General features: G+C 37.0%; 1 protein-coding gene across 7 annotated transcripts in view; it reads right to left on the minus strand.

Annotated features, from left to right (window-relative positions):
- The window catches only part of LOC129803435 (uncharacterized), a 124,289-nt gene that overhangs the window by 47,855 nt on the left and 58,463 nt on the right, over positions 1 to 17,971 (minus strand). For 4 of the 7 annotated variants that reach the window (XM_055850002.1, XM_055850003.1, XM_055850000.1 and 1 more), the window contains exons 10-14: positions 16,562 to 17,273; positions 13,260 to 13,632; positions 10,320 to 10,705; positions 10,115 to 10,256; positions 2,560 to 4,985 (exon numbers count right to left, since the gene is read on the minus strand). In XM_055850002.1, coding sequence (XP_055705977.1) covers positions 3,858 to 4,985; positions 10,115 to 10,256; positions 10,320 to 10,705; positions 13,260 to 13,632; positions 16,562 to 17,273 — 2,741 coding nt within the window. In that variant the 3' untranslated portion in view covers positions 2,560 to 3,857. Of the gene's footprint in view, positions 1 to 2,400; positions 2,531 to 2,559; positions 4,986 to 9,234; positions 9,385 to 10,114; positions 10,257 to 10,319; positions 10,706 to 13,259; positions 13,633 to 16,561; positions 17,274 to 17,971 lie in introns of those variants that run through there. The other 3 variants (XR_008751862.1, XM_055850004.1, XM_055850005.1) reach the window with 3 other exon arrangements.

Genomic DNA, 17,971 nt, shown 5'->3' on the forward strand with positions numbered 1-17,971 from the left:
CGAATTAGAGGGGCGCTCCAGAAAGACTCGGAGTCTATTTTATTAAAATCTTTTTTATTTCCACATGGAAAGAATAAAGGGTCAGGGTTTAGTTGTCTAAAAAAAGGAACATCGCCGCCCCTGGAGGCTCGCGCCCTGGGCGGACTGCTCCTCCCGTACCCCCTTAGGTACGCTACTGATAATAATGACCTGGATTTCCTGAAATAATTTCTAATGTGTTCATCATGGTGAAAATTTGAGAAGTTTAGTAGGATGTACTTTTCAATCGGGGTCTAAATCTAAATAGAGGACAAGGGCGAGGGGGTAATGCAATACATAGCTTCTTTGTCTCAATTCTATCTTCTCAGTCTATCTTCAAGGTGGAAATCGTCCCTCATTAGAAGGTCAGGGTGACTTTTAACCATTGTGTCCATGATTTTAACATGTCCCGCTGGGTGGCACCCGACCTTCCACGTTCCTGCAGAACGCAGTCTTACTGCTGCCTTACTCGCCTCAGCCTTTATATAAAGCGGAAGCGGAGGCAAGCTCAACAAGACCTCCAGCGCCGCGGTGGGGGCTGTCCGGATGGATCCTGTGATTGCTATACAAGCTAATCTCTGAAGCCGCTGCAGCGCCAGAGCCGAATTTTTATATTCGACTCTTGGCCACCATACTACAGCTCCATATGAGATCAGTGATCTGACTATGGCTTGATACATCCATAGTGTAATTTTCGGCGACAGACCCAAAGATCTGCCGAGTAAACGTCGACATGAAAAGAACGATCTAGTGGCCGATGTGATACGGTCTTCCGGATGTTTCTTCCATGTGAGTCTTTGGTCAAAAAGAATACCAAGGTATTATACTTCTTTCTGCAGAGTAAGTTCTTTCCCAAAGAATTTGGGTATGGGTGCCCTATACCCCTCCAGCTTGTACTTCTTCGTGAAAGCGATGAGAGCAGTTTTTTCGGGATTAACCGTGAAACCGCGGGAACACCACCAGCTTTCAACGATGCTTAATGCCCTCTGCATAAGATCACACAGTGTAGATAGAAATTTCGCCCGTATGACAATGCAGACATCATCAGCGTAACCTTGTGTATAAAAGTTCGCTGAGTTAAGTTGCACCAGCAAGCTATCAACCACCATGGACCATAGGAGGGGAGACAGTACACCTCCTTGGAGGCAGCCGCTGCTCACAGCTGCCGACAAAATAAGGAGTATCACCTCACTGGTGAATCTCTTGAAAAATTTCCCATTTTTCCTACGAAAAATCTAATTCACAAGGCAAATCTCACTTCAGGTCAAATTTACAAATCACCACTAACGTGAATCAACACAATATTCAATAATATCACTCAAAAAAAGCGAAGAAACATTGTTAGTACTTCACCACAGCTAGGGTAAGTGAGCCAAATTTCGGCATAGTTGCATGCGTTGCATGCAAGCGCCAAAGTGTCAAGTTTGAAATGTAATATTTTTAACAAAAATTGATTTTTTTTATTCCTTCTTTTTAAGGAGTGTTGCTTGGAGCCTTGTAGACAGTTTATCGTCTTCATTTTCTCTAAAATCATTCTTAATACATTTTAAAATAAATAAAAATGTTGACATAGCTTTCGTGCCTTATTTCGGCCACCTTCACTCTCATAGTTCTTTGCCCATTGGGAATTCTTCAAATGTCTTTTTACATCATCTTGTTTGTGGAATCTGCATTTTTTGTTATTCCTTTGCACTGTATAATCTCCAGAGTATGTAAAAACCGAAAATTCATGAAAATTCGAGCAACAAAAAAATGGCCGGAATTGCAAGCTGGCCGGAATTTGGCACACTTACCCTAAATCAGACTAAAGCAAACACAAAGTTCTGTCATATTTCTCGTAAGCAACTGCTCACACTGAATTTTCAACAAAGCAATTTCAACTGAAATCATATTCAAAATTTAACGTTTTTAGTGTTAAAATCTTCCAAAAAGAACAAATATTTAGATAAAATTCATTATTCATCAAATATTGGAATAAAAATTCATAGTTTTAATCAATTTATTTTTGTGTCCCAATTTACCCTCAAAGTGTCCAAAATTAGAAGCTTTCCAAAATTATGAGCACTTCCCCTAATTGAAATAGTAAATAGTGGCAAAAAACAAACGAGCAGTAAAAAATTCAAAATGTGCAGTAAAAAATTAAAAATGAGCAGTAAAATATCTGATTATGGTCAGTAAAAAACTTAAATCTTTACAAAAATGGGTCTATTTTATATATTTAACATTTAAAATAGTTCCATATAGAGTGAAAAGCCCTTTATTTTCCTTTTGCCAAAATTTGGACGATAATATCACTGTTTCAAAATATTTTGTTACTGATCAATTTTAACTTTTTACTGCTCATTTATTCAATGCCGTAAATAGTGCTAAAAGGTACTTTACCATTATCCGTATGTTGTTGTACGACCCCAGCATACCTCCTCTGCTCCTTGATCGTTGCAATGCACCATTATAACTTTTTCCGGCTCATTTTTCAAAATTGCAGTTTAAGGACCGTTTTTTTTTCTTTTGCCTAATGAGAAGAAGAAATTGAAAGAAAACCGTAAAAATTTGCATTTTCATCTGTATTTACCATTTTTCTTCTTGTGTGTATTATATATATTTCCATTTTTTGTTTTTTTTTTTCATTAAGAGACAAGAAATTATCGTTAGTCCACCGTCAGATTTTATCATCATCTTCACTTTGCATCAAACTCTTCTTCACTTTTCAACTAACGCCTATTTACATTTTTTTGTTTGCTGTTTTTCCATTTTTTTATATTTTTCATCTTAACATTCTAGAAAAAAGACTCAAGTCATTCTCTCATACCCTTTCTCGTGTTTCTGCACGTTTTATCAATTAAAGTTTTTTTTTTAATTATATTTTTAAGACTTGTTTTTTTTATTTATTTTCATTTCTTTTCACTAATATTTATATACTTCCATTGTGTGTGTGTGTCCCGGAAAAAAAATCGCTCTAATTTTCATATCTCTTTTCTTTTCTTTTTTTTCTTTAAATAACATTTATTTATGTTTTGTGTTATATTTCTCCTCTCTTTCACTATTTTATGTTTCATGATTTTTTTTTAAAGAAATCTAAAAAAAAAAGACTTGCATGTTAGAAAAAAGTCAACGAAACATTTTTGGAGGATTTTTTCTTCTCATTTATTTATTCACTTATTAAATAGTTAATATTTTTCTTAAATCTTCTTTTTTTCTGAGATACAAAATAAAAACGAAGGTGTTGTGGTTTTTGTGTGTGAAATTCTTATTCTTTCATTTTGTGTCATAAAGAGGAATTCCTCTTTATTTTGCATTGAATATCTTTTTCTCACACGTTATTTTTTTTTCTTCTTTTTTTCTCTTTTTGTCTATTTTATGTGCACTTTTCACGGTGAAAAGATAGTTAATAATAATTTCATTTAAAAAATAATAACGTTTTGTTTTTACTTCTTCATGTACGCTCTCCCTCCCTCTCACACATTCCCTCTCTCTCTCTTTCTCCCTGTCTCTCTCTCTCTATCTTTCGACTATAATCTTATTAAATACACATTTTCTCGTCGCATTCATCTTAATATATAATGTTTTTTTTCTCATTTCTTTAATATTTTACATAATTTATAATAATATGTATATTAATATAAAAAGCGAAACGAAGAATAAAGGGAAATTGGGGGATAAAATTACAAGATTTTTCATTTCTTAACACAAAGATCATTTGAGAGAGAGAGTGTGAGAGAGAGAGAGAGAGTTGGAGAGACAGAGAAATGTGAGTTGAGTAATTAAAAAAAAATAGAATAGTAATAAAAAGTAATCTCATGCTCACGTGATTATCGCGCCAGAAAAAAAATGCAGACCTACTACTCCTCGTCGCTCAGTTCTTCGTACTGCGCCGAGAGAAGTGGTTTGGGTTCTGGTGGCTGAGGTCGTGTGTCTTCGCTAGTTTTCGCAATAGCCACTGTAGCTATACTGGTAGGTGGCGCTGGGGTTACATTTAGCGCACTGTAGGGATAGTGATAGGCGCTAGATGAGAAACTTGTAACGGACGTGGCTGGAGCAAAAGTTGGTTGTGGTTGTTTCATCACCATTCCACCAGATGTCTCGTCAATTGTGACATTTGACTCCCCACCGCCACTAGCGCCACTATTGCCACTTTTCTCCACTACAACCTCCATCTTCCCATAACCCTGCTGCACATTTTGTTGTTGCTGTTGTTGCTGCTGCTGCTGCTGCTGCTGTTGCTGCTTCATATGCATCTCACGTAATTCCCTCTCTCTATCCATTGAATCTGACCTCTTTTCATCTTCCGTTCGCATCGCCTCGACAATGCGATTCTTCACATAGCAATCTAACGCAAATTGTGTCTGATGCGATGGAATGGCGCCATGTTGACGTCTGTCACTGTCATTGAGATGATAGAAAGCCCCACTTGGCTCCGGTGGCGCTTCAGACACCGTCACCGAAGCTGACTTGAGGGCAGCTGCATGATTTGGACTCGGTGCTGTCATTCTCATTCCACTAACTTGTCTTACATCATCATTTCCACCATCACCACCACTGTGTTCCTTCCCATCCTTCCCACTCTCATCCTTCTTCATCTCCTCCACTTGTGCCACCTTCTTCAGTCTATCCACCGTCACTACACCCTCCTTCCCACCCAAACGCCTACCCCATTGATCAGTTGCCATCAATTGCTCAGGCCCCGGATACTGCATAAATTGCGTCTGACGCAGCGGATGAAAGGGATTGGGTCCAAAATCTTTCTGAATTATCGAATCTGTCAATTGACCAATTGTAATATTTTTGGTCATAACTGGACCACTGGGTGGCATTCTAACATCTGGCTCACTATCAAAGCCGATCTTTATCACATTGGCCGCTTGATTGCTGCCTCCTCCACCGCCACTGGCACCACCACTGCCACTGCTACCTCCGCTACTGCCACTATTCTCATACACCCCACCACTGTGCAAATCACGTCCAGCGAACTGGAAATGGATAAATCCAACTTTTCTGTCAATTTGATTCCCTTTTAAAACCCAACTATTATTGCAATTAGTGATTTTTTTTTGAAAGCACAAATTAAGGGCTAAAACACATTAATCATCGAATTAAAAAAAAAGAGAAAAAGCTTAGCTGAGACCCTAATCAGTTAGACAAAAAAGATACAGGTTAATCTTAATTTCTTGGCTTTCAAAATTAGGGCTTTCAAATGTAAACATATGTCTACACTACTTGGACTTTATGTCGACCATTTCTTCAGTGGACAAGTATCTGTGTAATTAATTCATTCTTACCATACACGAGTTTAAAAAAAAACATCGAAGATCTTAGGTCCTTGACAGACTTACGACTTAGGCCGAGAAACATAAATTAGTTGAAAATGATGAAAATGTAGTTTAACTATTATATCGAATATAAGTATTCTAAGCCATCTCTCGCCTAATCCTCAGGTATGTCAAGGTCCTTACTTCTTCATAATTCCGCAATGTGGCTGGAATACATCCTGTGTCTTGGATAAAAGATAAATCGAACTACAGTGGAGTCTCTCAAATCTGAATCTATCAAATTCCAACGCCGTTTGGATTCAAAATGTCAATTGTGAGGTTATGTTAGAAAGTTCGTATTCTTGGTGAATGAAAATCATATTTATGTGCTTCTTCCTGAATGTTTACATACATTATGGTCGTGTAAAATGAAAAGGAAGTATGTTACCACTAAAACTTGCGAGAAAGTACGAGAATTTGAATCAAAGTACAATTTAATCTCACACAAATTTCGTTAGTTTTGAAAAAATCGTTCGAATTTGGGATGTGAGAAATGCCAAAAATACCCCCCGAGAGTTCGAATTTAGGAGACTCTACTGTATATTTGCACAAAAAATCGTTGATGTTAGAAGAATTCATATTCAGTTTCGAATAATCCTACTAAATACTATGTGTCCCCATTATGTGTTAAGTTACGGCTGCCATAAAGCCTACAGATGTTACATTGCGTAGAAGGTTCAATTTCTGTAAGGCTGATTGGCAGAAGGGGTCTAAAGGGTGGTGAATGCGTAACGTATAGCCTCTTCCCCCCAATTCCGATGTTCACCTCCAAGAGGGTGAGATGCCTGGTAGACCCCGGCACACCCAGATGCGTGACGGAAGATTGGGTAACAAACTCCAGTGGGATGTCACAAATCTGGGGCAGACGAACAAGGGATCTGGTCCTTCTAGAGAGGGTTGGGCGAGGGGCTGACAACCTTTCCCCGTAAAAACAAGATTGTTCAGAAAGACAGAAGGAGCCTCGGATACGGATTGAGCCAACGACGACGACCCAGCAAAGGAAAAACGGACAACGATTTAGAAGTTTTCACATGGAACGTACGCACTCTGTACAGAGCTCGAGCTGCACAGCAGCTGACCGATGTCCTGTCCAAATACAAGGCTGATACAATGGTTCTTCAAGAGCTTAGATGGACAGGAGAGGGTGTCCTGGAAAAAGGGAGTTATAATATCTATTATAGCTGCCATCCTCGACATCATGTGCTCGGAACAGGCTTTCTTGTCAGCCGAAAGTTAAAGCCTGCTGTTATCGGTTTCGCCTCGATAAGTGAAAGACTATGTACTCTACGCGTGCGAGGTATGTTTCAAAACATAACCTTCATAAACGTTCACGCCCCTACCGAGGAAACCTCTGACCAGAAAAAGAGGCGTTCTACGACCAAGTAGAACGAACACTGAGTGCCTGCCCCAGGTACGATGTTAAAATCGTCTTGGGTGACATGAATGGAAAAGTAGGGAGGGAGCCAATTCACAGACAGTATACAGGCTCCCACAGTTTAACGCGGGCACGTGTGGAGTCTTATCGAGAGCTAAGAAAACAGGAGAAGAAACTGCACAGATGCAAGAAAAAAGCTTGGGAAGAAAAACTAGTTAGTGTAGTTGAAGAGTACAGAGCGCAGCCGCACCAAGCGCGGAAGTTTTACCAGCAAGTCCAGGGTATGAAGCCATATACGCCACGAACTTCATATTGTAAGGACAAGCAGGAGAATTTGGTTTCCGATCAGAATGGCATCCTGGACCGATGGGTGGAGTACTTTGATGAACTTCTCAACGAACAGCTCAACGATGAGTTGGAGGTCCCAACAACCCAAGGTGTTGTTGGTGACTTTGTCTTTAACACAGTAAACCACATAATTTTACTGTCCAAGATCTACAATCTCACTAATGATTACGACCTCGCACAGATGATTGGGGCTCTCTTAGAGAACCTCAGATTCTTTGTTGAGTTCCGTGGTCAGAAAAGCAGATGGAGACTGCAAAAAATTGCTTACGGCAAGGTACTGTACTGGCTCCTACTTTGTTTAATATCTAGGGTGGAATCACCAGTTCTCGCCAGTGCCCCACTTCTCGCCACTTACATTGAAATCGCTATTTTTCGCAATTTATGAAATAAATGAGTCGCAATTTTTTTGTATTGTTTCTGCTTCTACGCATAGAATCGAAAAATAATAATTATTCGTTTTGGATTCACGATTTTGATCACTTTTTAGAGCAATATTTTAAGCAAGTGCATCGAATCCAACATCTCTTATCAAATCTACTAACTGTCGTCAAATTTTCATCAGGCCAAAAACACCTATTTGGGTAAATAATTTGTCTATTGAATATTTAATTGCACTTGTGGAATACATAAAATTTGTATTTAGTCAATTAATATTTCATTTTATATTATTTTTGTATAAAAATGAGACATGGCGAGAAGTGGTAATATTCTGGAATTGATTTTACCACCTGTCGCCATATCTTTTCAATAGGCGACGCTAACTTCACTTCGTACATTCTCATTTGTCAAATCTGCATTGTTTACTTTCTGCAAAAGCCCCATAATTTGATTTCTCAAATAAAAGTGAAGAAAAATCATTTAAAGAGAGTAATAATAAAGTGATCACAAGGAAAGAGAAATGGTGAATGTATTCTTTTCATAGCATTGCCTAAAATAACCGAGTGTGGTTCTTTTCAAGTGGGTGGCGAGAAGTGGTTACAAATTTTACAAAACTGGCGAAAAGTGGTAAAAAGTGGCGACGAAATGGTTATTTTTGCATTATTAATAAAAATCAGTTTTTTAAGTAGTCCAGCGTTATGTTCTAGGTTTATTGTTTTCACGTATCTAGAGCCAATACATCTAAGTAACTTTGTGTCAAATTTGACTTATCTTGTAACAAGGATTCAAAAGTTATGATTAAATGAATTTAATTTTTTCCTAAACATGGCGATAGCCGGTTATTCCACCCTACGCAAATAAACAGCCACTGCCGTCTCCTTCCAAGGCCTTCTTGTACGCAGATGATTTGGCTCTAGCTGTTAAGTAAAACACGTTTGACGACGTGGAATCTCAGCTTGAAATTTTGAAATATTACACTAAGAATCTGAGAAAAGAGTTACTCAGTGATTGTAGAGTAATTTATCAATGGGACAGAAATTGTAAGCGTCGAGCTTTGAGTTTTTCCTCACAACAAAGTAAAGACCAACTTATTTTGATACTTGAACACCTCGATAAATTCGAACAGGATGTACTTCAGCCACCTTGCGGAATTATGAAGAAGTAAGAATGCCTCTTTTTTGGTTTTTCAAATAGATCTTCGAATCTTTCAAAGTCTACTTGTGAATGGTAACAATGCCTTAAAAACGAAATCGCTCATCTGACAACACGCTTGTCATTGTAGTATTAAACAATTATAGCAGATGTGTCCAGACACCAGCAATTTCTAGAAGTTTTAATAAGCAACTTTTCACTTTAATGTTGAATTTTATAGTATGATAACTCTTCCGTAAGAATCGATCCCCTCTAATTTCAAAAGAGCGATAAGTTTGCAGACTTCGCACATACTGTTGCTTCGAACATTTCATGTTTTTATTATGTACCTTTGATAAATTTGACCTAAATTTTTTCAAGAACTGTGTGACTTAAGACTCGCTATTAAAATATATTACCGTAGATCAGATTCAATAAAGTAATATGGGAAAAATATTAAGTGTTTAAAGCCAGAGTGTACACAACGCCTGGAAGCCTTCCCCTACATTTACCAGTATTTTAAACTGAGCCGAGATACATACTGTTAAAGGTAGTAGTCTTAGCTTTAATTTGCACTAGATTAGCTAAAAGATAAGGCTTCAGTTATTTACTGCTGCATATCTTTTTTTAACATTTTAGTGACAAGTCAAATTACTGTACTATTGTTTTTTTTTAAGTTTTTTTTAAAGTAAATTAAATATTAAAAATTAAATTAGTAATATTCCGATAGTTAATGTGTTTTAGCCGAAAAAAAAACTGATTTTGTGAGACACAAACCTTAATAGTTGATTGGTATGTGTCATGGCTAAAGAATGTATTTAAACATTTCTTCAAAATGATGTCAATCAACCCAATATTGTTCAGCCAAATCGTGCAATAAAAATGGTAATATTTTTTATACATTCATATTCAGCTACTATACATACAACAATATGGAAAACAAATTGAATATGAAAGAGTAAAAATTTTCAAAATGAAATGATTGGAATGTATCTTGTATATTGGTAGTAAAATCGTTCTCAAAAAAAAATACTGTAAATCAAATTTTTGTGTTACCTCAATGACTTCAATGAAATAATTATATAAGAAATATTTTGTGGTCTTCCTAACAATTTAATGGGGATTTTTTTCACCAGGCATATTAAGTAACTTTATCAGTTGTAATTTGCATTACTGTCAATATGTAACACTTCTATCAACAATTTTTCGGAATAAAATAGAAATTCTGACTGACTTTCTATTTTATCCAAGACACACTTCGGGGATTGTCCCAGACACCATGGAGATTTTATCTGAGAAACAAACCATTAGGGGAGATTTTCCAAAATTAATGGTGTATTTCTAAATATCCAATTTTGAACATTCCCCTACTAATCCTAGCTTCATCAAGGGAGGAGGTGTATTACTGTGCAAATAATATTTAAAGGAGTAGCTAAACTTTCCATGAAAGATAAAAGATAGTTAAAGTTCATGATGTCAGGGAAAGGATCTTTGATATTTCTAACAAAATATTGATGATGAATTAATGCAAAATTAGATAAGAAAAAAATCAACTTACGAATGCCGATTTGTGGAGAGCTCTGCTCACAGAAACTGGTGGTGGTTCCGATGCACTCTGATTGATCTGATGTGTAATGATAGCATCGATCAAATTGGCAGCTGTGAGTGTTCCATCTGTTGATCTTGACGGCACCATAGATCTACAGAAAAAAGCGTTACATCAAACCAAATATCCTGAAAAAAAAACAAGGACAAGAACTTACCGTTCCGTTCTATCGCGATCACGGTCGAGAATCTGACGTGGAGCAACTTTTGGTGGTTCATACTGTGGCTGTGCCATCGCCAGACGTCTCTGTTGTTCTTGCTCAGCAGCCACCTTTTCCATCTCGGCATTGTGCATTGCTGCCCGTTCCTCCGATGCACTCACCAGCATTGCATCCCGTTCCATGAGACGTTCATGGTCTGAATGCAAATCACGTTCAATGTGAGCATGTCGCTCCATCAGTTCATGCGGTGGCGGCTGCTGTGGATGACCATCGCGACCACCAAAAGGATCTTCGCGGCCTTCCCGTTCAAATTGCAACTCATCGAAGGCGGCTTGTGACATATGAGGAGCATGCCTCTTCTGGGCATCCAATTTCATGTCGAGCTGTTCAAACAAGTTTTTTTTTTATTGATAAAGCTTGTTTGAGTTTATGGGAGCTGTGATTCTTTTATAGGACATCCAGTTTGTTAAAAATTACTCAACTATACGAAAACCTCACTGAAGTGAAAGGGGTAAACTGTTGTAGGGTAATTAAGGTAATTCTGAATGGGAACAGAGAATTTCTTAGTTAATAAATACAATACTGAATGGTTCATTGTGCATGGATCAATTTCATCAATTGATAAATTAATAATAGTAAAATTTATTCAATCAATTGTGATAAAGAGAAAAAAAAAACAAGTAAAAAAAGCAACAAAAAAAAAGAAAATAAGGATTTATAATAGCATAAGAAAAACGAAAAGAAAATTAAGTAAGAAAAACAAAATCAAACTTAACGTCAGATAACTCGGAATACCCCTTATACATATACCAAACCTTAATACACGGTTTTGGACCCTTATGCACAGTACAAACTTTTGGACACTGATTAAAAGGGACAGATAATCCTAACCGGCTTATGTAGGTGAGATTCTTAATGTGAGCTAATTCAGAATGCATGCAAATTCGGTTTAGAGCTGAAGTTGGGGGACGCCATTCAGTTATCTTGAATCTAAATTGTGAAATTATACAAATTTTGTATTTAAACCAAAATATCAAGGATTTGGATGGATTGTCAGAAAAGTGATATATGGGGGAAATGTAGACCATAATGTTCTCTATAATTTTGCCGTAGAACTTGATCTCATCGATTAATCAGAAGCCGAGATAATCGAGGTTTTTTTTATTCTAAACTCGTTTTTTCGACCAGAGCGCCCCAAGTGTTCATTTGATGAACTTCAACTTTATCAAAGAATTGTTGTATTTTGTGAGACTTTCCATTTAAAACCCTATTTTAAGTGTCTTTGTGGAGTAGAGGCAGTCAAATTGGCATCTGAGTGATTTCAAAGCGTTATTATGGGAAAAATCATTTTTTCACACTTAAACGGCAAAATCGGAGTGATAGCGTAGTCTGAGCGGAAAATGATGTATGGACGAAATGTAGAGACAAATGTCATCTACAATTATGTCGAAGTAATCATCAAAATCGGTTCAGCGACAGTCGAGATAATTGAGGTTATGTGATATTGAAATTGGTTTTTTGACTATAGCCGCCCCTGGTGTTGGTCCTACGAAGTTCAAATATTCTAGAAAGTTGTAGTGCTTCGCGAGATCTTTAAGTTTCGCCCTCACATGTTAAAATCGGTCAAATAGGCAATAATTCAATTCAATTCGGTTCAATAATTCAAAATGGCGAATTTTCTGGTCATATGTTTGGACGAAATGTTTGCCTGGACTATCTCTAAAACATATCCAAAAATCTTTGAAAAAGCTTGGGTCAATTTTACTGCTCGAACTCCACGAAGAGAGCAGTATATTATAATCCCTCGATTTTTTCACCCCCTCAAAATTTCGACTTTCCAGTCCCCAGAGACCATTTTTGTCAACAAATCCTCACGTTTCAGACGATCTTTGAGAAATGTCGTCACGCTGTTTGTCCGTCTGTCCGTCCGGCTGTCGCCAGCTCTAGAAGCCAAATGGTTAGAGATAGCGACTTGAGGCCTAAGGGGGACCCCCATAAGTCGACCCAAGGCTCGTTAACATGACCTTCATTTTCCTCCCACCCCTCCCCTTCCCCTCCAAAACCATGCTTTTTTGGGATTGTTTGAAAACGCGTCGTGCGATTTTTTTCATTTTTGGATATGTTTTAGAGATTACCCAGGCGGATATTTCGTCCTTAGATGACAATATCGTTGAATCATTCCTAATAACGGTTTTTCAAAGTCAAATGTTAAAAAGACACTAGAGAGCGCATTTATCAAGTGAATGGCGTCATATTTGGGCTCGTTGGAAAGGTCTTGGAATTTTCTATAAAACTGAACCGGTTCCAATCGGTTTTGAATTGGTAATGAACCGGTTCATAACCGATAACTAATTTTTATTTGAAAATCGATACTTTTGAAACAATTTTGGAGGATGTTTTGAATGATACTTGAATCGGCTCAAATCGGTTGAGAACTGGTAAATGGTAAATGAAGCGAAAGTACTTCTGAGTATATAGAATCTAAGTCACGAGTTCGAGCATTTCGCAAAGCCTGGAACGCTTAGCTTGCTTCTGGGAGGGGTGGAGGAAGAGAAAAAAACGTCTAGATGTCGTTTTTTTTATTGGGGGTCATCGAAAACCGGAAGTCGATATCTCTTACCGTTTAAGCTCCAGAACGGTGACAAGTTGAAAAAAAGACTACTATGTAACTGCTCTCTCTTTGAGTTCGAGCAGTAAAATGTGACTCAAATTTATTCAGAAACATAGGAAAAACTTAGTCATTACAAAGCTTGGAATCGTGTGAAACATGGGCACTTTGCCTTATGTTCCTGAGAAAAATAAATATATTGAGCCTCGCCTCTGGAAATGATTTTGAATATACAACAATTCATCCTTTTTGATTTTTTGTTGTAATTTAGCAAGAATCACAGCTAAATTTCTACTGAAGATGCCACACAAAAAAAAATATTTGCCTACCTGTTGCAGCTGCTGGAATCGCTGATGCTGGTGTAACTGGAAGGCCATATGGTGGAGCCGGATGTCGTGGTGTGTGGCAGGACTACCCTGAAAATTGGGCGGGCGCTTGTCCTGTGGCACAGGCAGCAATGGCTGCTGCACCGCCACATCCACCAACGACGAAAATGCCTCGTGTCCTGCAAGAGTGGCAGCCGTTAGTGCCCGCTGCTCCTTCACACCAGCCGCCATTCGCTCACCTGGTGGCGGATAGTGATGCTGCATCACGTGCAATCGATTCGGTGCCGGACTCGATGGTTTTGAGCCACCGGTATTGTGACGCTGAATTACACCCTGACGCTGAGGTGGCGGAGGGGTCTTCAGCGATCTGTTGAGACTGGTAAAAAAAAGTACTTTTCTATACTCAAGTCTCATGTCTTTTCAAACAATTTCTTTCACTTTCACGAAAACCTTAATTCAGTATCGACTACTGTTTTCTCATTCTCACAATTTCATATTTCGATCCCTCAGAATATAAACCAAACAACTCGCGAATGGCCAACTTTACAGGAGAGCGATTTAAAGTTGAGATTTGCATTTGCTGATAAATCAATTAATTTAACTTCACTTTCCTAATATTGTACATCAAACGAAATGATTCGATAATAGCTATCTTAATTCCATAAAATTTTCACTAAATAATGTGTATTTTAATAACTATTACAATATTTTCCGAGTTGTAACATATTTTTCCTGAGCTGCCATATCAAAAGCTCAGGATAAGACCCGAACAAATCGAGTTTTCCCACGCGGCCAAAAGACCCGGCTGGTCACACATCACTTGCCAAAATGTTTCGATGTCATTCCCCATACGCATCACTATCTATGTATACCAATTGTACTAAGTAATTTTTTCAAGACATTTTAACACTTTAAAACCCGAGCTAAAAAATCACGTAAAATACCAAACTGGCATAAAATGCCAGTGCAGATATTCTCCACAAAAAAAAAAAAACAATTTTTCAATAGTTTTTCGTTCCGTAAGACTTCTACAGCAGTTCTAGGACTCATAAATTATTTTTTCAATAAATATGTTACCATTTTTCTTGTCATTTTTATATAAATTTTGTAAAAATTTACAACAAATGCCAAGGTGAATATTTACAGATTTTCGTAGGAAAAAGTCAATTTCTATTGAATTTCCTTTTTCCTAGCAATTTGACAATAATCTTAGAACTCATATTTATATATTTTCCTGTAAATTTTCAAATTCTCATATATAGTTTGTGCTTTTGTTTGAGAAAATTTTATGTGAAATTCCAACAGGGAATCGAAAAAGAAAAACAAAGCGAAAAGTGAATTTTCACCTTATTTTTTTTTAATTACCATTCTACAACAATTCTAGGTCTTATATTACTTAATTTTTAATAAATATTTTAACATTTTCACGTATGTTTTTACGTTTTTTTCGAATCACGACAAAACTCAGAAAATGTTAACATTTTTTAGGTTATGTAGTATAAGCCATTCAAATGTCCATTTGGATGCCAACTCCATATAAAAAAGGTGGCATTTTACGCCAATTTGGTATTCTACGACTATTTTTTGTTTTTCTTCTCTATTTTGTAAATAATAAAAAAGTTATGAAGTATTTTTTTTTTACTAAATGAAAGCTAATTAAAATCTCTATACAAGTGTTATCACTTTAGCATAATATTGAATAGAATTTCTACTATGAAGCTCCAAACTTAAAATTGGAGTAAAATGCCACTTTGGGCTTTAAAGAATCAATTAATTGCATTTTCGAACACATGTGATATGAGAACAAAAGTTCTATTGGCATTGACCAAACTCACGCGTGACAATTCCACGACAATTAAAGAATTCCCCTGTGGGAACTGTAGTGAGGGGAGATGTCGATCAGTTGGTGTGTGTCTAGGATGGGGAACAGAAAGAGGAAGAAAAAGAAGAAGTGAAGTGTGGAATGGCGGCTAATTATCCGAAAGAACATGTAGAAGACTTTCATGTGAAAATTGATTAATAAAAAGATAGAATTATCGAACCAAGACGAAGTGTTTCAGTGAAGTAGGATTCCCTGGACGGGTAAACACACCCCCTATAGGTCTTACGGCGTTATCACACTTGCACATTAAAATTTTAATGTGATTCACATTAATTGTCGCTTGTGAGCGTCCAAATATGTTATTTGTGTCTTTGAGTCACTTAATATTTCGGGTTTTTCTATTTATTGACAAAGAAGTGGACTTGGCCTGCAAAAATAAGTTTAAATTTGCCTAAAGCATAAATATTTTTCACATTAAAAAAATTAAAGAGAAAATCGCATTAATTTTTCGCATTAATGCTACAATTTATATCAAATTTTGCGGGCCAAATCTACCTTCTATCAACAAATACATCAAATTTTGAATATAAAATGATTCAAACACACAAATTACACATTTAGACTCTCACCAGCGACAATTAATGTGAATCATATTAAAATTTTAATGTGCAAGTGTGATAACGTCGTTATATTATTTAATATTTATTATTTTCATTTTTTCAGATATTTCTTTTTATTATTTCAAACCAATTTTCAAGCAACAAAACCTATTAAAAGTTAACAAGGAGAAGTTTGCTGCATAATAAATTAGCATTTTATCGCTTTTATCCAGTTTTTGCAACACTTGCAATACTCGAGAACCTCAAAAAATATCAAGATATTAGTAATATTTGATAAATAATTGCAATATTCGTCAAATTTATATTCTGGATTAAATAGTGAAATTTTATGGTCTTTATAATAAAAGCCATTCAAATGTCCATAACAGCTGTCAAACTCCAGATAAAAAATGCTAGCATTTTACGCCTATTTCGTATTCAATTTCCACTTTCTAGTTTTTGATCCATTTTAAGTATTATTAACTATATTATTTATTAACTAGTTATTACCAAATTGAAGACTATACATATTTGCAGCCAAATAATAGCTTATCTATTGTCGTGAAATCAGCCGGGACACTTTTGACAAGCAAAATGATGACGGCACACGGTCGAGTTATGCGGTTCTTATCCTGACTAAATTGAAAAATGAGTGAGATTTTGCTTTTTTAGAAAAAGCACTATAACTTTGGGAATCAATTATTTTCAGGTATAATATTCGCAGGGAAAGTAGAGGGTGTCAAGGAGTACCTGAAAATCGAAAAAAAACGAATTTTGCAAAAAATCGAGTTGTTCGGGTTTTATTGTGAGGGATCGATTTCTTCACCGACTTCAATGCCTACTACGTTTTCTCCATAATTCAAATTATTCCCAAATGTTCTTACCTGTTGGTGTTGTCTGCTGGCGACGATCGACTCATGTAATCACTCCTCTGACGCTCCTTGTCGTAGTACATGGCCACTGAACCAGCATTAATGGTGGCCACATTGCGCGGTGAGTGAGAATCCTTTTCGGGTGTAGCCTGACTGGCTCTTGCCCCGCGGGCCTGTCCGTGCATCTGCTGTGACGTAAAGTAGTCATTGACGATGATCTGCCTGGAGCTCAATTGTTGCTGGTCCATGCCAAAGGTTCGAGCATAGGATGTGGCAAAATTGGCCTGCGGACTACTCTGTGGCGGCTGCTGAGCCGGACTCTGGCGATTCTTGTAGTACTCATACACCCGATGCTTGTCATTGAGATGGTGCGGTGGCATGTGAACCGGTGTCCCCTGAGTGATACTCCCAATTTTCTCAGGCACCTGCTGGGGTGCTGAATCGAAGCGCGGCGAGGCGCTTGGTGGTGCCTGAAGGAGGAACGTGGCTGCCTGACTGACAGAACTCACGGGAGTGCCATGGGTGATGGAACCCTTGGGACCACCAGGATTGGTTTGTTGGGGCGGTGGAGGTTGCTGGAGTGTCGGTTTGGGGCTCATTTTGCTCTTGAGCATTGTGGCTTGAGTTGGTGGATTGGCTCTCGTGGCCGGAACTTGATGGTACATCTGTTGCTGACCCACTGAGATGGGCACAAAGACTGACGGGGACTTGGATGAGCGGCCACCTTCAGTAGCAAATATGCAATCATTAAGACTTTTGCCATTCAAAAATTTATGTAAATTGAAATTTTCAAAGCGCAAAGTTTGCAGAATTTTAAAGGGTTCAAATAAACTCAATGCAAAAAGAACCTTATTGATTTATTAAATGTAAAAATAATTCTGAAATATTATCTAAATTTGCTCTGAGCAATGTCAAGAAACAAAATTAGGATAAACAATGTTAATCTCAAGGACAGTAAATATATGCAAAATAATAACATCTTTTAAAAATTAGAACACTGAAAATAACGAATTTGTACACTAAGAAAAAAAACTGTAGAGTTGAAACAACTCTAGCACCTGGTTGAATTAATTCGAAGAATATCGATGTAGTTGTTACCCTTTTTCGTTGTAAATTTTAGTAAATAGAGTTAAAACAACTCTTCGTGCGAGTTAAATTAATTCGTCGGTTATCCATGTATAATTATTACTCTTTTTCAATGTAAAATTTCATCTCGACTGAAGTATATGCTTAAGTGTTTTTGTTTTAAGAATATACTTCAGTCAATAAGATTTTTATGTAACAAAGTTCATATGGAAATAAAATCAACTCTAAAATATAGTTAATCAAAAATCACAACGAAAAAGAATTAATACAACATCGATTTGAGAAAGTTTTACTCGTTTCTTTTTCTGAGTGTAGTAATAACATTAGTTTTCTCTT

This window comes from Phlebotomus papatasi, chromosome 2 (genome assembly GCF_024763615.1).
Source record: "Phlebotomus papatasi isolate M1 chromosome 2, Ppap_2.1, whole genome shotgun sequence".
In the NCBI taxonomy this organism is placed as follows: domain Eukaryota; kingdom Metazoa; phylum Arthropoda; class Insecta; order Diptera; family Psychodidae; genus Phlebotomus; species Phlebotomus papatasi.